The 26,787-nt window shown below is 39.9% G+C and overlaps 1 protein-coding gene and 1 long non-coding RNA gene across 3 annotated transcripts in view; one reads left to right on the top strand and one right to left on the bottom strand.

Annotated features, from left to right (window-relative positions):
* The window catches only part of LOC107975075 (uncharacterized), a 268,590-nt gene that overhangs the window by 48,102 nt on the left and 193,701 nt on the right, over window positions 1-26,787 (top strand). The window lies entirely within an intron of this gene.
* STMND1 (stathmin domain containing 1) overlaps window positions 22,484-26,787 on the bottom strand; it is a 118,608-nt gene continuing 114,304 nt past the window's right edge. For both annotated transcript variants that reach the window (XM_054685612.2, XM_001170195.8), the window contains 2 exons: window positions 24,611-24,742; window positions 22,484-23,261 (listed from right to left, as the gene is read on the bottom strand). In XM_054685612.2, coding sequence (XP_054541587.1) covers window positions 22,974-23,261; window positions 24,611-24,742 — 420 coding nt within the window. In that variant the 3' untranslated portion in view covers window positions 22,484-22,973. The remainder of the gene's footprint in view (window positions 23,262-24,610; window positions 24,743-26,787) is intronic.

Here is a 26,787-nt window from a genome sequence, read left to right as displayed (position 1 = left end):
TACCTGCCCTGACAAACGGGCCTGGTTACTGGGCTTCTAGGAAGGCAAGAAGCAGCTAAATGGGCCAGCTAAGACCTCTCTGCCCTTGAGATGGGTAAAGCACATGGAGACAGGGGTCAGGGAGCCTTCCTCCACGTACATCAGCAGAGATTCGCAGCCTGACTTCTTCCACATGTTAACTCTCTGGCATGGAGATTGATTTAGCACCCTCCTCCTGGAGTATTTAAGTAATCTTATCTGGATCCTCTACCCAAACATTGAACAGCAACAACAAATCCCACCTAATGACATTCAGCAGTCAAAGGCAGGATGATGAGTTATAACAAACAGAATATATAATCAGTAGAATGAAGCTGCTGGAGGAGACAGACAACAATTTAGTGAGGAAAAAAAGATCAAATAAGGAGGGTCACTGGCAGCACAGAACAGAATTTCTGAAGTTAAAAATCATAATTTTCCAATTAAGCAATGTCAAAAATAAGTAGAAGAGAAATGTACTGTCAAGACACAACTTAGTTGCCAGGAAGAGCAAGTCCAAAAAATATCCCAATGACCTGAGGGGAAAAAAAGTATATCAAGAGAGATGATGAAACTTGGAGAATAGGCCTGAAAGTCTAATTATAGAATTAGACTTATAATAAATTAGACTTATAATAAAGTTTCTGAAGGAAAAGAGGCAGTCCTTTAAAAATAATAAAAGAAAAGTTGAATCGATATTGGTGGCCTGTAGACAGAAACAGTATACTGATTTCCAGGCCACATTGATGAGAAAAGACTCATATCCAGGCAAATCCCAATAGAATTCCTGAATACAAAAAATAAAGAGAAAATCATAAAATCTTTAGGCAAAAAGGAAAAATCACTTCTCAAAGAAAAAGATTCTGACTGGCATTGTTACATTCCATCACATGCAAAGACAGAAGCTAGTGGAATTGAATCTGCAGACTTCTGAGAGCTGTAGACTTCTGAGAGATAAGAACTGAAAGCCATAATTCTATACCCAGCCAAGATATCACATCTCATGTGGTAATGAAAGAAATTTGAGAGTATATAAGAATTCAGAGATTATAAACCTAAGTGTTCCCAAATGAGGGATTTTCTTGAGCACATACTCTAACCAAACTACAAGCAAATACAAGCAGACATTATGATAGTGTAAGAAGATGAGAAGAAATGAGCATGAGCAATGAAACTTGAGATACTTATATTCATCATCTATTCATATCTATATATCTACCTAAATGACTAAAGGTAGACTGTCAATGAATCTGTAATATAAGTGCAAATATAGACTCTAGAAATAAAACGGCATACTTTATAGGTAATTTAACAATTTGAAAACAAAAATACTAAGTTATCTCAGAAAAACTAGGAACTGGAGTGAAGAAGTGGTAACTAAAATCATTCCCAAACTTTGACTTCAGACCATGGGAAGAAGAAGACAAAAATGTATTGAAAATATTCACTGATCTTGTTGAGATGATGTGGGGATAGGGGAAAACAGTTAATTGGCAGCCAACTCTGGAAGGGCTCAAGTTGGTTGATTGTTAGATTTCAGAGGGCACCTCAAGTGTCCTGGTGTCCCTCATTGGCAGCCCAAGCTTTTCTTCCTCTCCCTACTGTCCTCACCCTTGTCTGAGGGGACAGCGTGTGCTGGCCATGCAGAACCCACAATGCTCCTATATCATACCTGAAATAGCAGGTTTTTATGAGACTAAATGAAATGAAATTACCAACAATTGTGTAATGTAATATTTAACTAAGCCAATAGTCCAAGGCCATCTTCCAAGAACGTTACTTTTTTCCTTTGCTGTACATTGTGTTGTGCTAGAGATGTTAGTTTTTCTAGCAGCTGTTTGCAGACCAGCAATTGTTCACCTTGGACTGAGGACGCAAGTCAAAATGAATTTCTCTATATCAGCTGCAACTGGGATTACTTGTTTGTTTCTTTTGTTTGTTTGTTTGTAAATTTCCAGCATTCAAGCTGCACAGATTTTAGCAAGCTTGGAGGGACAAAGGACTAAACAGACCCTCCTTGGAACATTAAAACAAATGGTTCCAAGTTGTTTGGACTAATTAAGCAGTCGCTGGATGTCACAATATTTCTGTGGAAATGGCAATTCCCTGGCATTTGCCAACTTCCTTGTAATGTTACATACAAGATCCAAAATGGAATTTTTCATTTTATTTAACTTGTGAGATTAAATTTAAGACTAACTTAATAAACCAGCCTATTTATGTGGACAATAGAATTATTTACAATAACTCCTAATACTAATAAATTAAAAATAAATAAACTTCCAACAACAGGGATCAGCTAAATAAATAATAGCAATGTCTTCTAACTTTTTTAGAATTGCAAACCCCTGAAGTGGTTTTAAAAATATCACCAATTTTGAATGGCAACAGGGGACAGGGGGTGCTGGCCATGTAGAACCCACAATGCTCCTATATCATACCTGAAATAGCAGGTTTTATGAGACTGAATGAAATGAAATTACCAACAATTGTGTAATGTAATATTTAACCAAGCCAATAGTCTAAGGCCATCTTCCAAGAACATTACTTCTTCCTTTGCTGTACATTGTGTTGTGCTGGAGATGTTAGTTTTTCTAGCAACTGTTTGCAGACCACCAAACAGTTTTTCTTTTCTTTTTTCACACAGAGTCTCACTCTGTCTCCCAGGCTGGAGTGCAATGATGCAATCTTGGCTCACTGCAACTCCCGCCTCCCCGGTTCAAGCGATTCTCGTGTCTCAGCCTCCTGAGTAGCTGGGACTATAGGTGCGTGCCACAATGCCCGGCTAATTTTTGTATTATTAGTAGAGATGGGGTTTCGTCATGTTAGCCTGGCTGGTCTTGAACTCCTGACCTCAAGTGATCCACCTGCCTTGGCCTCCCAAAGTGCTGGGATTACGGGTGTGAGCCACAGTGCCCGGATAAGAACGGATTATTCAATAAAAATATTTTTGGCCAGGTGCAGTGGCTCATGCCTGTAATCCCAGCACTTTGGGAGGCTGAGGCAGGTGGATCATGAGGTCAGGAGATCGAGACCATCCTGGCTAACACGGTGAAACCCCATCTCTACTAAAAATACAAAAAATTAGCCAGGCATGGTGGTGGGTTCCTGTAGTCCCAGCTACTCGGAAGGCTGAGGCAGGAGAATGGCATGAACCCGGGAGGTGGAACTTGCAGTGAACGGAGATTGCACCACTGCACTCCAGCCTGGGCGGCAGAGCGAGACTCCGTCTCAAAAAAAAAAAAAGTATATATATATATTTTAAATTTTGATCAATATATTAAAGATTGTGTTATAAAGTTTCCTTAAAATACAATAGCTGCAATTGGGTTTGAGAAGTTATTAGTTAATACAAATAGTTATGAAATAGTAAGCTATATACATGTTGGTCTCTGCTCCCAGTCCTGGGCACACAGCTTCTACAACCCTTGTAATTTCCTGAGTGATGGGGTGCTAGGAAAATCTTTTGTTCTAATGTTTGGTCTCTGCCCCAGTTTCTGACAGAGTGGTCTTCCATCTGTTGAGATTTCCTGGGTGATAGCAGTGTCTTTTGTCCTAATGAGGTGACTCTTGATGGGCTCCTGGCTCGGGGCTGGTCACCAGATAGACCAAGCCAGGATTAGAAGCTTGGAGCTTTCAGCACCGTCTCTTATTCTCTGGAGAGGGGAAAAGGGCTGGAAATGGAATTAATAATCCGTCATGCCTGTGTGAGGACAGTGCCATAAAAATCCCTCAACTATGAGGTTCAGAGAGCTTCTGGGTTGGCAAACACATCCCCATGTTGTGAGCGTGGCCCTCCCCCAACTCCACAGGGACAGAAGCTCCTGCCGTTGGGACCTTTCTTTCACACCTTGCCCTATGCATCTCTTCCATCTGGCTATTCATCTGTAGCCTTTGTAATTTCCTTTATAATAAATGGGTAAATGTAAGGAAAGTGTTTCCCTGGATTTTGTGAACCACTCTAGCAAATTAATTGAACCTGAGAAGGGGGCTGTGGGATCCCTGATTTATAGCCAGAAGGTTGGGAATACTTAACAACCTACGGCTTGTGATTGGCAGCTGAAGTGGGAGGCAGTCTTGTGGGACTGAGCCCTTAGCCTGTGGGATCTGACGCTTTCTCCAGGTAGATTGTGTCCTAATTGAATTGGATTAGAGAACACACAGCTGGTGTCTGCTAGAGACCTGCTTGATTGTTGGTGGAGAGAAAACCTCACCCATTTTGGTGACCAGCGTTGAAGTGTTCTGTGTTGTATTGAGTGCATGAGAGTAGGAAAAGCACTTTGGTTTTTCCTAATAAAAGTTGATTAAGGACTCTTAAGAAGCAATGCATATAAATCTTAAATATTTTAACTTAAAACATTTATATATACTTTCATTTGAAAACACTTTGATGTGACATCAATGTATGATTACAATTCTTGTATAATATAAACCATATCCATAATGTATTACCTATAGTTATAATTTTAGTCAGCTTAGAGGATGAAGTTTGGAAATTTACAGTATGATGTGAGTGTAGAATCATCCTTTGAAGATTTTTTGGCAAATTTGCTATTCCTTTTCTAACTCATTTTTTTTTTTTTGGAGATGGCGTCGCGCTCTGTCGCCCAGGCTGGAGTGCAATGGCGTGATCTTGGCTCACTGCAAACTCCGCCTCCCGGGTTCAAGCGATTCTCCTGCCTCAGCCTCCTGAGTAGCTGGGACTATAGGCGCCCGCCACCACGCCCAGCTAATTTTTATATTTTTAATAGAGACGGGGTTTCACCATGTTGGCCAGGATGGTCTCGATCTCTTGACCTCGTGATCTGCCCGCCTCGGCCTCCCTAACTCCCTGGGATTACATGGGTGAGCCACTGCGCCCGGCCCTAACTCCATTGTAAAAGAAGCTATTCAAAATTAAATATAACAGCTGGTAAAAATAGCATTAATAGGCCCTAGAATAGTTGTAAGTGGCTCTTGGTAAGTATTCAACTTGACTCTTGTGGACAGGGTATACTCAGGCATGGTGGAAAGTTGTCTCCTAGTCTGGAATGTGCATCTTATTGTGGGCATTGCTCAGTGTGTTTACAGACTAAATGGCAAGCATAGAGCAAACTCGAGCGTGCCTCAAAATCACTGGGAGGGGCCGGGTGCAGTGGCTCATGCCTGTAATCCCAGCACTTTGGGAGGCTGAGGCAGGTGGATCGCTTGAGCTCAGGAGTTCAAAACCCCCCTGGGCAACATAGTGAAACCCCGTCTCTACCAAAAATACAAAAAATTAGTCAGGTGTGGTAGCATGCACCTGTGGTCCCAGCTACTTGGGAGGCTAAGGTGGGAGGATTGCTTGAGTCCAGAAGGCAGAGGTGGCAGTGAGCCAAGATTTTGCCACTGCACTCCAGCCTGGGCAAGAGAGTGAGACCCCATCTCAAAAAATAAAAATCACCTGGAGGCCTGGTTAAAATCCAGATTGCTGGGCCCCATGATCTGATACAGATGGCCTGGGGTGGGGCCTGAGAACTTGCATTTATAACAACTTCCCGGGTGATGCTGATGCAGCTGGTTAGGAATCACATTTTGCGATCAACTGGCATAGGCCACATATGCAAAAGATTAAAACTAGACCCCTTCCTTACACTTTATACAAAAATTAACTCAACACGGATTAAAGACTTAAATGTAAAAAAACCGAAACTATAAAAACCCTTTAAGACAACCTAGGTAATACCATTCTGGACACAGGCACGGGCAAAGATTTCATGATGAAGATGCCAAAAGCAATTGCTGCTAAATCAAAAATTAACAAATGAGACCTAATTAAACCAAACAGCTTCTGTATGGCAAGATAAACTAGCAACAGAGTAAACAGGCAACCTATAGAATGGAAAAAAATTTTTGCAAACTATACATCTGACAAAGGTCTAATATCCAGCATCTGTAAGGAATGCAAACAACTTTATAAGAAGAACACAAGCAACCCCATTAAAAAGTGGGCAAAATACGTGAACAGACAGTTTTCAAAAGAAGACATACATGCAGCCAACAATCATATGAAAAAAAAGCTCAACATCACTGATCACTAGAGAAATGCAAATCCAAACCAACATGAAATACCATCTCACACCAGTGAGAATGACTATTATTAAAAAGTAAAAACAAACAAACAACAAAAAACAGATGCTAGTGAAGTTTTGGAGAAAAAGAAACACTTTTACACTGTTGGTGGGAGTATAATTAGTTCTACCATTGTGGAAGATGGTGTGGTGATTCCAAACACCTAGAGACCATTTGACCCAGCAATTCCATTACTGGGTTATATTCAAAGGAATATAAATCATTCTATTATAAAGACACACGCACACATATGTTCATTGTATCACTATTCACAATAGCAAAGACATGGAATCAACCCAAATGCCCATCAATGATAGACTGGATTAAAAAAACGTGGTACGTATACATCATTGAATATTATGCAGCCATAAAAAGGAATGAGATAATGTCCTTTGCAGGAACATGGATGGAACTGAAGGCCATTATCCTGAGCAAACTAATGCATGAACAGAAAACCAAATACTGCATGTTCTCACTTATAAGTGGGAGCTAAATGATGAGAACACATGGACACGCAGAGGGTAACAACAGACACTGGGGCCTACTGGAGGGCAGAGACTGGGAAAAGGTAGAGGATCCAGAAAAATAACTAATGGGTAATAAGCTTAATACCTGGGTAATGAAATAATCTGTACAACAAACCCCCATGACACAAGCTTACCTATGTAACAAACCTACACGTGTACCTACCCCTGAACTTAAAAATTAAGAAAAAAAAAAAGAGATCCACTGGCGTAGGCTGATCGAGCAAACTGGTAAGTGGAGGTCAGTTAAGTGATAACCTCTGTAGTCTTTCTCTCATTTAACAAATGAGCATTGCTGTTTATTTTAAATTAAGCAAGAAAAAGCATAAATTGTTATCATATACATTTTTCGATGATACGTTGTGTTTGGCTTAGAGATTGAACTGCATTAATATAGACAGAAAGTTTATATATTAATTACTGGAAATTACTAGGAAGTGAATTACTGCTTTCATGACCTGGATGTTTAGAATGATTTCATTTTGTGCTTAAAAATAGCCAATCATTTGATTTTCATGACTCACTTATTGTTTATAAATGACAAGAGAAAAAGTTTCAGACCCTTATCTGCAAACACTTCTCTGCCAATAACACTTTGAAAATGTGGCTAGTCTTTATTACTATCAATGAAAAGCCAACTCGGATATATATAAATAACACTCATTTTTTTTCTCTTTATCACATGGACTTCTAAAAATCAAGCATACTTGAAGTCTCAGTGTGCTGAACTAAAATTGTCATGAGATGAATTCAACTTCCTGAACAGGAGAAGAGTCTGGAGGTGAATTTGCAAAACTGGTTGCATCAAGCTTCAGTGTTCGTTTGCATTCGTAGTCTTTGAGCTAAGAGCCCTGATCAGGAACAAAAACAATGGAAAGGGGTAATTGGGCAAAGTGAGAATAGCAGCTTCTGCTCCCTTCTGCTTTGATGGGGGAAATGTTCAAATTATTTTACTTTTCACCTATTCTCAAAACAGAAATGGAAACATACGTTTTTGACTATCATTAACTATGGGAACCCTTAGAAACACAATGGGAGAGACTAATCAATGTTAAGAGAGACCGTAATAGGAGAGACACGAACAGACAGTTCATTAAGAATGGTACTGTGGAAGCAGATTTATTTATATGGGGAGATGTTGTATTCTTTAGTGAAAAAAGCAAGATACCAAGCAGCTTATGTAGGATAAGTCTATTTTTGCAAGGAGAAAGTATTGAAGTAGGTATAATACAATGTGGCAAGATCAAGAGAAATGGCAGATGGAGGCAAGACTAACTTGCAGCTCCCACTTGGACAGACAGAGCAGTGTGTGGGGACTCACACTGTGAACTTTTGCTCCAAGAACTACCATAGGAGCATACCAGGAAAGCCAAGAGAATCCACAGATCCTCTGAAGGAAGCGGCCTGCCACTGCAGGCTCCGTAAGACAGCTGAAAAACTGTGAGTGTCCAAAGTGTGAAAGAGGAAATGTCTGCCCCCAAATGTACATCCTCACTGGGGAACCTGGGAGAAGGATTTGACCTTACCTGGAGCTGAGATAAATTTAGAGAGCCAAGTGAATATAGGGGTAGAGGAAGCAGTGGGAAGAGCCTTGTGGGCACTCTTGGTCCCCAGGGAAGCCATTTCTGACTTTGTCTCACAGGGGTCCTTGGGAAGGGCTGCCAGTGGAACTGGGATCACAGGGAGAAGGAAACTTCCAGCTAAACTTTGTAACTATTTTGACCAAACACAAAGTTTCCTGGACAGAATCGGGGGGGAGGAGGAAATCTGGGAGTGCAGATAGGAGCACAGAAGCCATGGCGGGTGTGGAGGGTTGAAACCTGAAAGCCCTGCCTGCTTTCTCAGTGGGGAGGCTTGTAGCCTGGGGCAAGATCTCAGCCCTGCTCACTGGCTGCCTGGGAATAAACTTAGTGCTGTCGAGGGGACACGGTTGGAGTGAGAATGGCCTTGCTGGCTGCGTGGAAGCTGGGTGAGGCCTGTCACTACCAGCTTTTCCCCACTCCCTGGGAGACCTGCATGATGCAGTAGAGGCAGCCATAACCCCACTGGAAACATAACTCCATCAGCCTGAGAACCACAACCCAACCCCTACAGCAGCCCGAGAAGAGTCTGAGCTCAGACATGCCTAGCCCTGCCCCAACATGATGGTCTTTCTCTACCCACCCTGGTAGCCAAAGACAAAGGTCATAATCTCTTGGGAGCTCTGTGGCCCCGCCCACCACCTGAGAAACCTCAATACTTATCCAGGCAACTTTAGGGCAAGCTTTATCCTCCTTACACTACTGCAGCTGATGCTCTCTTAAAAGTGCCACCTCTTGGCTGGAGGTCAACCAACACTAAGGCAACACACTAAACAAAACTACAACCAAGGACTCTCACAGAGTCCACTTCACTCCCCTGCTACCTCCACTGGAGCAGATGCTGATATTCATGGCTGAGAGACCTAAAGACAGATACAGTACTCTTTATGGATGCTCCCCAGTACCAGCCCGGAGCCTGGTAACTCTGCTGGGTAGCTAGACCCAGAAGAGAAACAACAATCAGTGCAGTTTGGCTCTCAGGAAGCCCCATCCCTAGAGGAAGGAGGGAGAACACCACATCAAGGGAGCACCCTGTGGGACAAAAGAATCTGAACAACAGCCCTTGAGTTCCAGATCTTCCCTCTGACATAGTCTACCTAAATGAGAAGGAACCAGAAAAACAATTCTGGTAATACGACAAAACAAGGTTCTTTAACACCCCCAAAGATCGCACTAGCTCACCAGCAATGGATCCAAACCAAGAAGAAATCTCTGAATTGCCAGAAGAAGAATTCAGAAGGTCAATTATTAAGCTATTCAAGGAGGCACCACAGAAAGGTGAATACTGACTTAAAGAAATTTTTTAAAAAGTTAGAGAATATGGATGAAAACATTTCCAGAGAAATACATAGCATAAATAATAAGCAATCACAACTTCTGGAAATGAAGGACACACTTAAAGAAATGCAAAATACACTAGAAAGTCTCAACAACAGAATCAAACAAGCAGAAGACAGAATTTCAGAGCTTGAAGACAAGGTTTTCAAATTAACCCAATCCAACAAAGACAAAGAAAAGAGAATAAAAAAAAGAAGAAAGCCTCCAAGAAGGTTGAGATTATGTTAAATGACCAAACCTAAGAATTATTGGTGTTCCTGAGGAAGAGAAATCTAAAAGTTTGGAAAACATGTTTGAGGGAATAATCAATGAAAACTTCCCTGGCCTTGCTAGAAATTTAGACACCCAAATACAAGAAGCTAAAAGGACACCTGGGAAATTCACTGCAAAAAGATCATTGCCTTGGTACATAGTCATCAGGTTATCTAAAGTCAAGACAAAGGAAAGAATCTTAAGAGCTGTGAGGCAAAAGCACCAGGTAACTTATAAAGGAAAACCTATCAGATTAACAGCAGATCTCTCAGCAGAAACCCTACAAGCCAGAACAGATGCGGATCCAATATTTAGCCTCCTTAAACAAAATATATATCAGCCAAGAATTTTTTATCCAGTGAAACTAAGCTTCATAAATGAAGGAAAGATACAGTCTTTTTCAGACAAACAAATGCTGAGAGAATTTGCCACTACCTAGCCAACACTACAAGATCTGCTAACAGGAGCTCTAAATCTTGAAACAAATCCTTGAAATACACCAAAATAGAATCTTCTTAAAGCACAAATCTCACAGGACCTATAAAACAATAACACAATGAAAAAAAAAAACCAAGGTATTCAGGCAACAACTAGTATGATGAATGGAATAATACCTCACATCTCAATACTAATGTTGAATGTAAATGGCCTAAATGCTCTACTTAAAAAATACAATGGCAGAATGGACAAGAATTTACCAACCAAATATCTGTTGTCTTCAAGAGACTCACCTAACACATAAGGACTCACATAAGGTAAAGGGGTGGAAAAAGATGTTCCATGCAAATGGACACCAAAGAAGGAGCAGGGGTAACTATTTTTATTTCAGATGAAACAGAATTTAGGGCTGGGTGCAGTGGCTCATGCCTGTAATCCTAGAGCTTTGGGAGGCCAAGGCAGGCGGATCACGAGGTCAGGAGTTCGAGACCAGCCTGGCCAACATTGTGAAACCCCGTCTCTACTAAAAATACAAAAAATTAGCCAGGCCTTGTGGCGGGCACCTGTAATCCCAGCTACCTGGGAGTCTGACGCAAGAGAATCACTTGAACTCAGGAGGCGGAGGTTGCAGTGAGACAAGACCGCACCACTGCACTCCAGCCTGGGCAACAGAGCGAGACTCCATCTCAAAACAAAACAAAACAAAACAAAACAAAACAAAACAAAAAAACAAACAAAAAAACCCAGACTTTAAAAAAGACAAAGAGGGACACTATATGATAATGCCCCTTATCATTATATGATAAAAGGACTAGTCCAACAGGAATGAAGAAGAATAAAACTGGATCCTCATCTCTCACCTTATGCAAAAATCAACTCAAGATGGATCAAAGACTTAAATCTAAGATCTGAAACCATAAAAATTCTAGAAGATAATATCAGAAAAACTCTCCTGGACATTGGCTTAGGCAAAGACTTCATGACCAAGAACCTAAAAGCAAATGCAACAAAAACAAAGATAAACAGATGGGACCTGATTAAACTAAAAAACTTCTGCACAGCAAAAGAAATAATCAGCAGAGTAAACAGACAACCCACAGAGTGGGAGAAAATCTTTGCAAACTATGTATCCAATGAAGGACTAATATCCAGAATCTACAAGTAACTGAAACAAATCAGCAGGAAAAAACCAAACAGTCCCATCAGAAAGTGGGCTAAGGAGATGAATAGACAATTCTCAAAAGAAGATATACAAATGGTCAACCAATGAAAAAATGCTTCACATAACTAATTATCATGGAAGTGTAAATCAAAACCACAACGTGATACCACCTTACTCCTCCAAGAATGGCCATAATCAAAAAATGAAAATAGATGTTGGTGTGGATAAGGTGAAAAGGAACAATTTTAGACTGCTGGTGAGACTGTAAACTAGTACAACCACTATGGAAAACAGTGTGGAGATTCCTTAAATAACTAAAAGTAGATCTACCATTTGATCCAGCAATCCCACTCCTGAGTATCTACCCAGAGAAAAGAAGTCATTATACGTAAAAGATACTTGAATTAATAGCAATTCACAATTGCAAAAATATGGAATCAGCCCAAATGCCAATTAATCAATGAATGGATAAGGAAAAATGTGAGAGAGAGAGATATATACACAGCCATAAAAAGGAATGAAAGAATGGCATTCACAGCAACCTGGGTCAATTTGGAGACCATTATTCTAAGTGAAGTAACTCAGGAACGGATAACCAAACGTCATATGTTCTCACTCATAAGTCGGAGCTAAGCCATGAAGACACAAAAGTATAAGAATGACAGAATGGACTTTGGGGTCTCAAGGGAAAGGGTGGGAGGTGGGTGAGGGATAAAAGAGTACATATTGGGTGCAGTGTACACTGGCTTGGGTGGTGAGTGCACAAAAACCTCAGAAATTGCCACTAAAGAAACTTATCCATGAAACCAAATACCGCCTGTTCCCCAAAAACTATTGAAATACAAAAATGTTGCTGCAGTTATTTTAAGGGGAGGGGAAAGTGTTTGATTCTTGGTGTCGTTTGCTTCTGATGGTTTTTTTTTGTTTTTGGATGGAGTCTCGCTCTGTCACCCAGGCTGGAGTGCAGTGGTGCGACCTCGGCTCACTGCAAGCTCCGCCTCCCAGGTTCATGCCATTCTCCTGCCTCAGCCTCCCAAGCAGCTGGGACTACAGGCACCCGCCACCACGCCTGGCTAATTTTTTGTATTTTTAGTAGAGACGGGGTTTCACTGTGTTAGCCAGGATGGTGTCGATCTCTTGACCTTGTGATCCACCCGCCTCAGCCTCCCAAAGTGCTGGGATTACAGGTGTGAGCCACCGAGCCCTGCCACGGTTTTTAATATTTCCTATTACATATTATTCATGTAATTTTTAAAAACCAAAGAGGCAGCTATTATTTTTAAAAAGCAGATACAAGTGACACAAAGAGAATATAACTGTCATGTCTCACAGCTTATTTTACAATAATGCCCTTTACTGAGCTGTCTCAGATATAGGCTCCTCTCTGCCCTACATGAAGGTTTTGTGTATACAGATTATGTGGATGCAAAAGTGATGTATACACTGACACAACTGAGCATTACACATCTTTAGAATATAGTACTTACTGTATAAACACTTCTTCAAATACTAGCTATTTACTGATAATGAAATAACAAACACAGAAATAGGCACAGTCATACATTTCTGGTAGTCACTATAGCAACACTGTGATAAATCTGATTTTATCCCTGTGATTACAAAATTACTTTTGCAAACCAAGTATCTCACAATGTGAGTTATTTCGAATATATGTGAAATATTTAAAAATACACCTCAAATATTATTTTAAATATATTACCTTAAATATGAGTTATCCATAAGTATTTTTTCCCACCTAAAATTAAAGAATTGCTAAGTATCAAAGTACATTCTGTTAGACACAGCAAGGTCCCCTTACACAAGGAAAACTATACAGGCATTTTTCAGTTGCTACCAATTCAGATGATTATAAAGATTTACCTAATGATGTGTTCCCTGCCTCATAACTACCTGAAGGTTGTGGTTTGATTTTAGTTGAAATACCCTGGTGGCTGTTCAAATATTTAGCTTTTAAGCATTAGAAAACCAACATTATTTTGATACAAAAAATTGACGTTATTCCAGAGGCTCTATTTTAGATATCTAAATCTTTCTTTTAGATTACTCAGCAGTACAAATCTTCCTTTAAGAAGAAAGGAAAGAAAGATGATCATGGAAAAAGCCACATATACATTTGAAGTTTTAAAAAAATATTGGAGTAACAGAATTGATAGCATTTTGAAGGCAGAGTAGTATTCAAATACAAACTCCCTCCCTGGTTGATGGTAATGGCTCTGTGAGGGTGGGAAGTTGCTCAGAGTCTCTGATCTCTGTTTCCTCATCTCCAAATCCTGAGATGGTTTTTGTAAGTAGTAATGCACTTGGAACTTTAGAGACGTTTCTGGGATCCAGGCATTCTGCAGTCTAATAATCACTCTTCCCATCCTGTGAAAATGATATCACTAAGTAAATATACAAAGTAATACAAAGTAATTTCTATTTTATAAATATATAACAAATGATAATCTGTATATTTTCCTAGTGATATAATTATATAAATGATATCATCATATAAATGATGATATACATCATTTATATATATAAGTCACTAAGAAAATATACAGATTATCATTTAGGATGTGTTTGTCTTTTGCATATGTAACTCTACATATGTAGAGAGGTTTTCAAGTCAGGATATCAATGATAATGTTCACATTTATACCATATAGGTTTTTTTTTTTTTTTGGCAGAGTCTTACTCTATCACCCAGGCTGGAGTGCAGTGGTGCGATCTTGGCTCACTGCAACCTCTGCCTCCTGGGTTCATGCCATTCTCCTGCCTCAGCCTCCTGAGTAGCTGGGACTACAGGTGCCCGCCACCATGCCCGGCTAATTTTTTGTATCTTTAGTAGAGACGGGGTTTCACTGTGTTAGCCAGGATGGTCTCGATCTCCTGACATCATGGTCTGCCTGCCTTGGCCTCCCAAAGTGCTGGGATTACAGGTGTGAGCCACTGCGCCTGGCCTACCATATAGATTTTAATGCAATGAACATGTCATCTGAGCCACTATAAATAACATAGGCAAGAGCATAAGATTTCAAGAGAAAATATTATTTCAGTATTTGTCAAATTTGGGAATTTAATTTGGAAGTACTATAAATTTGTGTTGAACATATTTTATGGTCATTTAAATTTTATTATTTGCAGAGATGTGAATGATACCCAAATCTTTTTAAAATTGTCCTTGTACAATTATTTTAGCAACTCTAATATTTTATAAGATTGACAAATGCCACCATATGAACCCTTCCATAGAAAAACCTCAGGATGGACGGAAAACATCATGTTGCTTACATAGAATTTTAGATAACTTACATGACATAAAAATAGTGGCATATTCTAGTTTATATGATAGTTTTATTATTTATTTATGCTTTAAATCTGACATAGTTTTTTTTAAGTTTTAAATTTTACTTATTTTTTTCAACTTTTATTTTAGATTTAGGGGGCACATGCACAGGTTTGTTACATGGGTATATCGCGTGATGCTGAGGTTTGGGCTATGAGTGATTTCATCACCTAGGTACTGAGAAGAGTACCCAATAGTTAGTTTTTCCATCCTTGCTTCCTTCCCTTCTTCCCCCCATCTAGTGGTCTTAGTTTCTATTGCCATCTTTATGTCCCTGACTACCCAATGTTTAGCTCCCACTTATAAGTGAGAACATGTGGTATTTGGTGTTCTGTTCCTGTGTTAACTCACTTAGGATAATGGCCTCCAGTTCCCTCCATGTTGCTGCAAAGGACATGATTTCATTCTTTTTTATGGCTACATAGTATTCCACGGTGTATACGTACCATATTTTCTTTATCCAGTCCACCATTGATGGGCACCTAGGTTGACTCCATGTCTTTTCTATTGTGAAGAGTGCTGCAATGAACATATGAGTCCATGTGTCATTTTGGTAGAAAGATTTGTTTCTTTTGGACATACACTCAGTGATGAGATTGCTGGGTCAAATGGTAGTTCTGTTTTCAGTTCTTTGAGAAATCTCCAAACTGCTTTCCATAGTGGCTGAACTAATTTGCATTCCACCAAGTGTATAAACGTTCTTCTGCACAAACCTTGCCAGCATCTGTTGTTTTATGACTTTTTGATCGTAGCTATTCTGCCTAGTGTGAGATGGTATCTCATTGTGGTTAGGATTTGCATTTCTCTAATGATTAGTGATGTGGAGCACTTTTTTTTTCGTGTTGACCACTTATGTGTCCTCATTTGAGAAGTGTCTGTTCATGTGTTTTGCCCATTTTTAATGGAGTTGTTTGTTTTTTGCTTGTTCTATTGTTTAAATTCCTTATAGATTCTGGAGATTAGATTTTTGTCAGATGCATAAATATTTTCTCTCAATTTGTAAGTTGTCTGTTTACTTTGATTATAGTTATTTTGCAGTGTAAAAGTTCTTTAATTTACTTAGCTGCCACTTGTCAATTTTTGCTTTTGTTGCAATTGCTTTTGAGGATTTTGTCATAAATTGTTTCCCAAGGCTGATGTCCAGCATGGTGTTTCCTAGATTTTCTTCTAGAATTCTTATAGCTTGAAGTCTTATCTTTAACTCTTTGATCCATCTTGAGTTAATTTTTGTTGATGGTGAAAGTTAGTTCAGTTTCATTCTTCTTCATATGGATAGCCAGCTATCCCAGCACCATTTATTAAATAGGGAGTCCTTTCCCTCCTTGGTTATTTTTGTCAACTTTGTCAAAGATCAGATGGTTGTTAAGTGTGCAGCTTTATTTCTGGGTTCTGTATTCTGTTCTATTGGTCTATGTCTCTATTTTTCTACCCGTCCCATGCTGTTCTGGTTATTGTAGCCTCTAGTTTGAAGTCAGGTAATGTGATGCCTTCTGCTTTGTTCTTCTTGCTTGGGATTGCTTTGGCTATTTAGGCTCTGTTTTGGTTCCATATGAATTTTAGAATAGTTTTTTTCTAGTTCTATGGATTTTAGGATACTTTTTTCTAGTTGATAGTTGTGATAGAAATAGGGTTGAATCCATAAATTGCTTACGGCAGTATTGCTCTTTTAACAATATTGATTCTTCCAATCCATGAGCATGGAATGTTTTTCCTTTTGTTTGTGTCATCTATAATTTCTTTCAGGAGTGTTTTATAGTTCTCCTTGTAGAAATCTTTCACCTCCTTGGTTAGATGTATTCCTAGGTATTTTGTTTTTGTGAATGGCAATTGTAAATGGGATTGTGTTCTTGATGTGGCTCTCAGCATGAACGTTATTGGTGTATAGAAATGCCACTGATCTTTTTTTTTTTTTTTTTTTGAAATGGAGTCTCGCTCTGTCACCCAGGCTGGAGTGCAGTGGCGCAATCGTGGCTCGCTGCAAGCTCTGCCTCCCGGGCTCATGCCATTCTCCTGCCTCAGCCTCTAGAGTAGCTGGGACTACAAGCGCCTGCCACAATGCCCAGAGAAGTTTTTGTATTTTTAGTGGAGATGGGGTTTCACCATGTTAGCCAGGATGGTCTCGATCTCCTGACCTTGTGATCTGCCTGCCTCGGCCTCCCAAAATGCTGGGATTACAGGCATGAGCCACCGCACCCAGCCAAAATGCCACTGATTTTTATACATTGATTTTGTATCCTGAAACCTTACTGAAGTCATTTATTAGTTCCAGTAGCTTGTTGCTGGAATCTTTTTAGGCTTTTCTAGATGTAGAATCTTATCATCTGTGAAGAGAGATGGTTTGACTTCTTTTTTTTTTTTTCTATTTAGATGCCTTTTATTTCCTTCTCTTGCCTGCTTGCTCTGCTAGCACTTCCAGTACTATATTGGATAGGAGTGGTGAGAGTGGGCATCCTTGCCTTGTTCCAGTTCTCAGGGGGAAATGCTTCCAGTTTTTGCCCATTCAGTATGATGTTCACTGTGGGTTTGTCATAGATGGCTCTTATTAATTTGAGGTATGTTCCTTTGATGCTTAGTTTCTTGAGGGTTTTTATCATGAAAAGATGTTAGATTTATGAAAAGCTTTTTCCATGCCTGTTGAGATGATCATATGGTTTTTGTTTTTAATCTGTTAATGTGGTGAATAACTGTTATTGATTTGCATATGTTGAAGCAATCTTGCATCCTAGGTATGAAGCCTACTTGATCTTGATGAGTTAACTTTTTGATATGCTGTTGGATTTGGTTTTCTAGTATTTTGTTGAGGATTTTCGTGTCTATTTTCATCAGGAATATTGGCCTGTAGTTTTCTTTTTTAATTGTTGACTTTGTAGAATGAGTTAGATTTTTGCTGGCTTTGTAGAATGAGTTAGGAAGCAGTCCCTCCTCCTCATTTTTTTGGAATAGTTTCAGTGGAATTGGTGCCAGCTCTTCTTTGTATATCTGGAGAATTCTACTGTGAATCCAGCTAGTCTGGGGCTTTATTTCATTGGTAGGTTTTTAAAATTATTATTATCGATTCAATTTTGGAACTAGATATTGGTCTGTTCAAGGTTTCAATTTCTTCCTGATTCAGTTTTGGGAGATCGTGTGTTTCTAGGAATTTATCCATTTCCTCTAGATTTTCTAGTTTGTGGGCATAGCGTTGTTCGTAATAGTCTCTGAGGATCTTTTGTATTTCTGTGGGATCAGTTGTAATGTCACCTTTGTTGTTTCTGAGTTTGCTTATTTGGATCTTTTCTTCTTTGTTAATGTAGCTATCCATATATTGATCTTGCTTATTCTTTCAGAAAATTACCTTTTGGTTTCATTGATTCTTTGTATGGATTTTTGGGTCTCAATTTTGTTCAGTTCCATTCTGATTTTAGTTATTTCTTTTCTTCTGCTAGCTTTGGGGTTAGTTGGTTCTTGTTTCTCTAGTTCTACTAGGTGTGATGTGGGATCATTTTTGAGATATTTCTAACTTTTTGAGATAGGCATTTAATGCTTTAAATTTTCCTCTTAACACTGCTTTTGCTGCAGTCCCACAGATTTTGGTATGTTTTGTCTCTGTTTTCATTTATTTCAAATAATTTCTTGATTTCTGCATTAATTTTGTGTTTACCCAAAAGCAATTAAGGAACAAGTTGTTTAATTTCCATGTAATTGTGTGATTTTGAGAGGTATTCTTGATATCTATTTCTATTTTTATGCCACTGTAGTCCAAGAGTATGGTTGGTATAATTTCAATTTTTTTAAGATGTATTGAGACTTGCTTTATGGTTGATAATGTGGTCAATTGTGGAGTCTGTTCTATGTGCAGAGGAGAAGAATGTATATTCTGTGGTTAATGGGTGATGTATTCATTCTGTAGATATCTATTAGGTCCAATTGATTAAGTGTTGAATGTAAGTCCAGAATTTCTTTGTTAGTGTTTTGCCTCAATAACGTGTCTAATGCTGTCAGTGGGGTGTTGAAATCCCCTACTATTATTGTGTGGCTGTCTAACTCTTTTCATTGGCCTAGAAGTACTTGCTTTATAAATTTGGATGCTCCAATATTGGGTGCATATGCATTTAGGATAGTTAAGTCTTCTTATTGAATTAAACCCTATGTCATTATGTAATGTCCTTCTATGTCCTTTTTTACTATTGTTGGTTTAAAGTCTATTTTATCTGATATAAGAATAGTGACCCCTGCTCTTTTTTTTATCTTCTGTTTTTGTGGTAGATCTTTCTCCAACTCTTTACTTTGAGCCTGTGGGTGTCATTATGTATGAGATGGGTCTCTTGAGACAGCAGATAGATGGGTCTTGTGTCTTGTTATTTTATCCATTTGCTTCTCTGTGCCATTTAAATGGAGCATTTAAACCATTTACATTTAAGGTTAATATTGATATGTGAGGTTTTGATTCTATCATGAAATTGTTAGCTGGTTGCTTTGCAGTTTCTATTGTGTAGTTATAAGGTCTATGTCAACTTAAGTGCATTTTTGTGGTAGTAGGTATTGTCCTTTTATTTCCATGTTTAGAATTCCAGTACAAATCTCTTGTAAGGCTGGTCTAGTGGTAACAGATTCCCTTAGTGCTTGCTCATCTGGAAAAGATTTTATTTCTCTTATGCGTATGAAGCTTAGTTTGGCAGGATATGGAATTCTTATTTGGATTTTCTTCTCTTTCAGAATTCTGAAAATAGGCCCCCAATTTCTCCTGGCTTGTAATATTTCTGCTGAGAAGTCTGCTATTAGCCTCATGGGGTTCCCTTTGAACATGATCTGACATTTTTCTCTAGCTGCCTTTAAGTTTTTTTGTTTTTTTGGTTTTTTAAATGTTGGCTTGGACAATCTGGTGACTGTATGCGTTGGTGATCATTTTGTATAGTATTATGCAGGTGTTCTCTGGATTTCTTGTATCTGGATGTTTACCTATCTAGCAAGATTAGAGAAAATTTCTTGAATTATTCCCTTACATTTGTTTTCCAGGTTTTTTGCTGTTTCTCTTTTTCTCTCAGGAATACCAGTAATTCATAGGTTTTGCCATTTTACATAATCCCGTATTTCTCAAATACTTTGTTCATTTTTAAAATTTATTTTTTCTTTATTTTAGTCTGACTGGGTTGATTTGAAAGACCAACGTTTAAGCTCTGAAATTCTTTCTTTTGCTTTGTTCAGTTTATTGATAAAGCTTTCAGTTGTATTTGAAATTCCTTGAGTTTTTCAATTTCAGAAGCTCTGATTGATTTCTTTTTAAGATGTTCATCACTTCCTTTATTTTCTGGATTGCTTTAGAAGTTTCTTTGTACCGCTTTTCAATCTTGTCCTGTATCTCATTGAGCTTCCTTGCAATCCATGCTTTGAATTCTTTATCTGTCATTTCTGAGTTTCCATTTTATTTAGAAACCATTGCTGGAGAGCTAGTGCAATCCTTTGGTTTGTCACTATATTCAGATTTTTCATGGTGCAGAATCTTTGTGCTGGTTCCTTCTCATCTGGAGATACTGGCACTTCTAATTTGTGTTATTATTTTCCTGAAGATAGGGTTTTTTCTTTTTCTTTGTTTTCCTATAGTATTTTTTTTTTCTTTCTATTTCCTTCCCCCCTTCTCCCTGTACAGTTCCTGTTACTGTAGAGGAACTGCACTGTACCCCAACAGGGTAGGGTCTTTTGGCTTTGCTTCTATATAGCCCTATGCATTTCTTTCAGCAGGTTTTATATTGGGCTGTGCAGTTTGACCTACAAGCCCTTAGATGGCACTTATAGGTAGGAGCCAGCCAATATGGCTGTGTATATACTTGATCTTTGTTTGTTGCAGAAGCTCTCTGTTGCCTTAGGCAATGGGGTGATTTGTGGAATTCACAGTGGTCTGAGCTCCCCTATGCAGCCCTGGAGGGGGCAGGGGCAGGGGCCATCATGGGTGGCGCCAGACCAGGCAGGTTTGCCTGCACATTCCCTAGTGGCAGACACAAGCGCAAGCTCTGAGGGATAATCTAGTGGGTGGCCACCAAGCATCCAGAGTTGTGCATAGGTGTGGAGCTGGGAAACCTCCTCAGTCCTAAGTTTTCTGCACAGGGATGGGAGTTGGCCCAAATTCCTAATGCAGGAGATTAGGTGCTCCAGATGCCTGAAGATCTGCCTGGGAGTAGAGCAGAGAGGGCCCCTCTGCACCAAGATCTCTGCACAGGAAGGGTGGGGTGATTCAGGCTGCTGTTCCAGGTGAGTGGATGTTCCGAATGCCTGGAGAACTGTCTGGGCATGGAGTGGACAGGGCACCCCTGAATCAAGATACCTGCATAGAAGGGGTGGGACAACTCAGTCTGCTGAACCAGGCAAGCAGTTACACAGTATCTTTAAACACATTATTTCATCTGATTCAACTCTGTGACTGTGGCTATCCCAAATTAACATGTAAGGTAATTGAGACACAGAGAGCCTGCATGCCTCAGGGTCACATTGTAAGAAGTAGACTGACTCTAAAGGTTTCGGCTCTCCAATGAGTTTTGAAGAAGCCCCTCTACCCCCTTCTGCCACCACCATCATACCTCACTGGCTGTAGGTGTCTGAAGTCCTACAGGCTATACAAACATATACAACAGAGGTCTCCAACCTTTTTGGCAGCAGGGTCTGGTTTCGTGGAAGACAATTTTCCCATGAACGTGGGGGGAGGGGGTGTGGATAGTTTCAAGATGATTCAAGTGCATTACATTTATTGTGCACTTTATTTCTATTCTTATTACACTGTTATATATAATGAGATAATTATACAACTCACCATAATGTAGAATCAGTGGGAGCCCTGAGCTTGTTTTCCTGCAACTAGATGGTCCCATCTGAGGTGATGGGGGACAGTGACATCCGAAATGTGTTGCTTATGTCCAGTCTACTCCATAATCTCATTTTGTTTGCTGTCACTGCAGAAAACCCTGCTGCACAAAGATAGGATGCTAGAAATGGAAGCAGGCTTTTCAGTGCTTTTGTGGCAATGTCAGGATATTCCGCCTGGACTTTAATTCAGAACATACGGAGATTTGAAGTTGCCTCAAACATACTTTTAAGGCCACCAGATGTGGCTGTACAATTGAAGTACATCAACTCACTTGCCACTGTAAAGCCTGCCACCAGATGCAGCTTCACTGTCACTTGCCACTCACTGATTTTTGATATGTGTTTGCAAGCAAATGAGGTGGGTGGATTGTTTGAGCTCAGAAGTTTGAGACCAGCCTGGGCAACATGACGAAACCCCGTCTCTAGAAAAAATTAGCCAGGTGTGGTGATGCATGCCTGTAGTCCTAGCTATTTGAGGGTCTGAGGTGGGAGGATTGCTTGAGCCCCAGGAGGTCAAGGCTGCAGTGAGCCAAGATCATGTCACTGTACTCCAGCCTGGGTGACAAAATGAGACCCTGTCTCCAAAAAAAAAAAAAAGCTTCTAGAATCATAAGACCAGATAATTGATTGGATATGAGTGGTAAGGGAGGGAAGAACCAAGGTATAATTCAATAAGATGAGGACCAGCAGCTTCTCAGCTCAGCATGTCTGCAGGGAGGACAGACACTGGTAGCAGGGCTGACTCCCAGTCTACCTGCACCCTCACAACTTCCTTCCATCCCTAGCCTCAACTGAAGTTCTTCTGTTTTCACAAGAAGAAAACTCTATTCTTTATGTAATTCTGAGAATTAGATATTGCTAACTTAAACTACATGGATAAAACTGTAATTCATCCAACTTCAAGACATTGCTTTATTCCTTCACAACACAGAGAAAAAAATTTATAAAACCATAGACATACAGCATAAAAAACATATAAACCATTAAAATACTTAATACAAATCCATGCAATTTGTTTTAAAGGACCAGCAGAGGATGGACCCCGCCACAAGGCAGGAGTAAACAGGAAGGATTTCATTTGGCACGAACTTATTAATGTGAACTGAAGGCACTTATAAATTAAAGACATCTCCATAATGTTTGAAGCCACACAAAGGAGAGTGCCAAATATCTATGCTGGTCAAGTCTCCCCCTCGCTCTTTTTTTAAAAACTAGCATAGCTACTTAATTTACTCAGCTAACCTTCAGCCTGTGCAGCCCACACAATCATTCTTAAGCCCAAGGCAGAAATCCCAGTGGAATGAGGTCAGTCAAAGATTATGAGACATACTACAAATTTCACAAACGGGGAGAATGAATGCTTTCTTATGAAATTCACAAAAAATGGCTTAGTAGACTATGTCATCTGCTTGGTTGTAGGACATGTCTGACTCCACGACCCCAAAACTTTCATCACTTTCGTTTATGTCATTCAAGGTTGCATCACTTTTACTCTTCTTCCTCTTCAATGGTTTTCCTCCCTGCAGGTCAGATGGTTCAAATCCAGCAGACCTCACTCTTTGAAGTCCTTTGGCAAATGCAACCTCGGCCCCTCCTAATTCAGCTGAATCTGAATGATTGGCTGAAGGCAAAAGTCGGTCACTCCATAGCCTTTTTCTTATCTCTTCTTCTTTAGTCTGAAATGCAGTATTAAAGAATGAAAAAGAGCCTAAATAACTTTCTACAAGTTGTGATTAATGTTGCTTGTATTGAACATTCATGGCTTCTCTATGTCATTATTCAGTCAAATAACAAACATTTGTTGAGAAACTCTTGTTGAAGAAGGCAGACATGGGGCCTGCCCTCATGGAGCTTGGAGTCTGGTCCTTGCTCTCTGATAGGCCAATTAGAGAGCTGGGAAATGAAGGCTGTCAGACCCAGCTGTGAAGGCTGGGTCTGGCCAAGGGCCTGTGGAGGGCTGTGGGGGCCCTTGGTGAAAATGCAGCAGGAGTAATGCAGCCTGATGCTCTGCAGCAGCTTCTCTCAGTTCAACACCACACCCCAACCCTGCCTCTCCTCCTGCCCCCAGCCTCAACTGAAGTTTCTCTTTTTCCATATGAAGAACACTCCATACTTCATTTAATTCCAAGAATTGGATGTTGCTTACTTAGGCTATATGGATGAAACTGTAATTTTCACCCAACCTGCTTTATTCCTTTACAACAGAAAGGAAGTTTTTAAGAAAAACCACGAAACATATAGCATATAATAAAAAGCATAAAGATCATTAAAATCCTAGCTATAGGCCAGGCACAGAGGCTGATGTCTGTAATCCCAACACTTCGGGAGACCAAGGCAGGAGAATCATTTGAGGCCAGAAATTTAAGACCAGCCTGGGCTACATAGTGAGACTCCATCTCTAAACAATTTTTTTTTTCTTTTTTTTGGAGACGGGGTCTCGTTCTGTCACCCAGGCTGGGGTGCAGTGGCACAATCTTGGCTCATGACAAGCTCTGCCTACTGGGTTCACACCATTCTCCTGCCTCAGCCTCCCGAGTAGCTGGGACTACAGGTGCCTGCCACTACGCCCGGCTAATTTTTTGTATTTTTAGTAGAGACGGGGTTTCACCGTGTTAGCCAGGATGGTCTCGATCTCCTGACCTTGTGATCCGCCTGCCTCGGCCTCCCAAAGCGCTGGGATTACAGGCGTGAGCCACCGCGCCTGGCCAACAATTTTTTTTTTTTTTTTAATCAGCCTCATGTAGTGGTATGGGCCTGTAGTCCTAGCTACTCAGGAGGCTGAGACAGGGGGACCGCTTGAGCCCAAAAGTTCAAGATTGCAGTGAGCTCTGAGCATGCCACTGTACTCCAGCCTGGGCAACATAGTGAGACTTTGTCTCTTAAAAAAATTAGTAAAATAATAAAAAAAATACTTATTATAGATCCATGCAGTTTGTCTTAAAACTGCTGATAGGAAAGCTCTGGGGTGAGATCATTTTAACAGAGAGCGAACTCCTCAAGCCTAGAGCATCTGAGAGCTCACTACCTTCCTGCGCTCCTCGGCAGCCTCCATCTTCTCCTCGATGTCCTTCATTGTGAAATCCTTCACTTCCTTTTTGATCTTGAGTTTTTTTAGTCTGGAAGGTGGCTTTCTCAATGGCTTCTCAGTCGTAGTCAACTGGAATAAAACATCTTTTTACATGAAGAAACAATCATATTCACTGGCAGAAGAGAAGGGCAAAAGAGTTAGAATAAACAGTTTAAAATGTAAATTCTAGGCTGGGTGCAGTGGCTCATGCCCGTAATCCCGGCACTTTGGGAGGCCGAGGTGGGAAGACTGCTTGAGCCCCGGAGTTCGAGGCCAGCCTGGGCAACATAGTGAAACCTTGTCTCTACAAAAATACAAAAAAATTAGCCAGGCGTGGTGGTGTGTGCCGGTAGTCCCAGCTACTTGGGAGGCTGAGGGTGGAGGATCGCTTGAGCCCAGGAGGTGGAGGTTGCAGTGAGCCAAGATCGTTCCACTGCACTCCAGCCTTGGCAACAGAGCGAGACCCCGTCTCTAAATAAATAAATAAATAAATAAATGAATAAAGTAAATTCTAAAAATCTAACTTTCCAGGCGCAGATTAAAAAAACCAACGTGAAAGTTGATAACAACAGAATTATAACGATAAGATCTTTTAGATGCCTTAAAAGCACCAGGCTATTACAAAAAGGCCCTATGAATGCAGGTGTTCTAAGACTGAATAGAAGACGACCCCTTAGAAGGAAAAAATCTTGAGAATGAATATAAGATGAAAAGCAGTGGAGAATGGGGGTGAATTTGTAGTTTAAGGTGAAGCGTTCACCTGATTGATAAAACCTGATGATTTTATAATATTCCACAAGCTACAAGTTACTTTCATCTGGGATAGAGATTAGTTCTCATTGCTTCTGGTTTTGTGGTAGAAAGAGATAATTAACGATTACTGAACAACAACTCTGTGCTGGGCTTTGCTGGAGGAACTTGACAAACATTTTCATGACAGCGGGGGAAAAATCCCACTTCATATGATCAACTACCCTTTCAACAGTTCAAAGCAATAATGATGACTTTCTAATTATAATTTCTAGTTCCAAAATAAGTAAAATTGTCATAAAGTATTTATGAAGAAAGTTTTAAGGTGTTTTTGTTTTAAAAATTAGTTTTAAGATAATATAGATTGATTATAAAAAATATAACTGATACATAAATCATCTCCTTATCCTCTATTTAACCACCTGGCCCCCAATCCCAGTCCTTAGCATGAACCTTTGTAAAGAGTTTAGTGTGTGTCTTCCCAGATATCTACTCTGCACATATATATATATACGCACATATATATGTTAAGGATATCTGTAATGTTAAACAAAACCTAAATGGAGTTATACTATATATATTGCTCTGCAATTAACTTTCTTCAATTAACTTAATATGGACATCTTTCTATATAAATATAGATTTATTACAACTGGGTGGGGGTAGTTAACTCCAAGGCTGCATTACAAAATGAACTGAATATTGTTCCAGATAATTTCTCTAAAGACTTTTTTTTAAAGACAAAGGAGCTATTAATATTCATTGTAATTTCTAAAAGACTGTTTCTCCAGACTATAATGCTATAGGTACCAAGAAAATAAATCAAAGAGAGGCAGTTTAGCAGAGTAAAACAAGGCACCAGACCGAGACTTAGTCAGCCCTGGGTTTGAATCCTGGCTGGGCTATGGAATGACGATTTTTTTTGTTTTTGTTTTTGTTTTTGAGACCTAGTCTTGCCCTGTCACCCAGGCTGGAGTGCATTGACACGATCTCGGCTCACTGCAACCTCCGCCTCCCGGGTTCAAGCGATTCTCCTGCCTCAGCCTCCCAAGTAGCTGGGATTACAGGTGTGTGCCACCACACCCAGCTAATTTTTGTATTTTTAGTAGAGACGGGGTTTCACCATGTTGGCCAGGCTGGTCTTGAACTCCTGACCTCAGGTGTTCCACCTGCCTCAGCCTCCCAAAGTGCTGGGAGTACAGGCGTGAGCCTCCACGCCCAGCGTGTGCATTGACTCTCTATGATTCCTTAAACTCTGCAAGCTATGGTTTCCTCATTTGTAAAATAAGTTTGATAACATATATTTTGGGATTGGTTTTAAAAAAGAAAGAAAAGGATAAAGTAGCCACTCTGCAAATGATAGCTACTTTTCATTCAGTCAAAGC

The sequence above is a fragment of the Pan troglodytes genome, chromosome 5, assembly GCF_028858775.2.
Source record: "Pan troglodytes isolate AG18354 chromosome 5, NHGRI_mPanTro3-v2.0_pri, whole genome shotgun sequence".
Classification (NCBI taxonomy): Eukaryota; Metazoa; Chordata; class Mammalia; order Primates; family Hominidae; genus Pan; species Pan troglodytes.
This window is presented reverse-complemented; position numbering and strand designations above follow the sequence as displayed.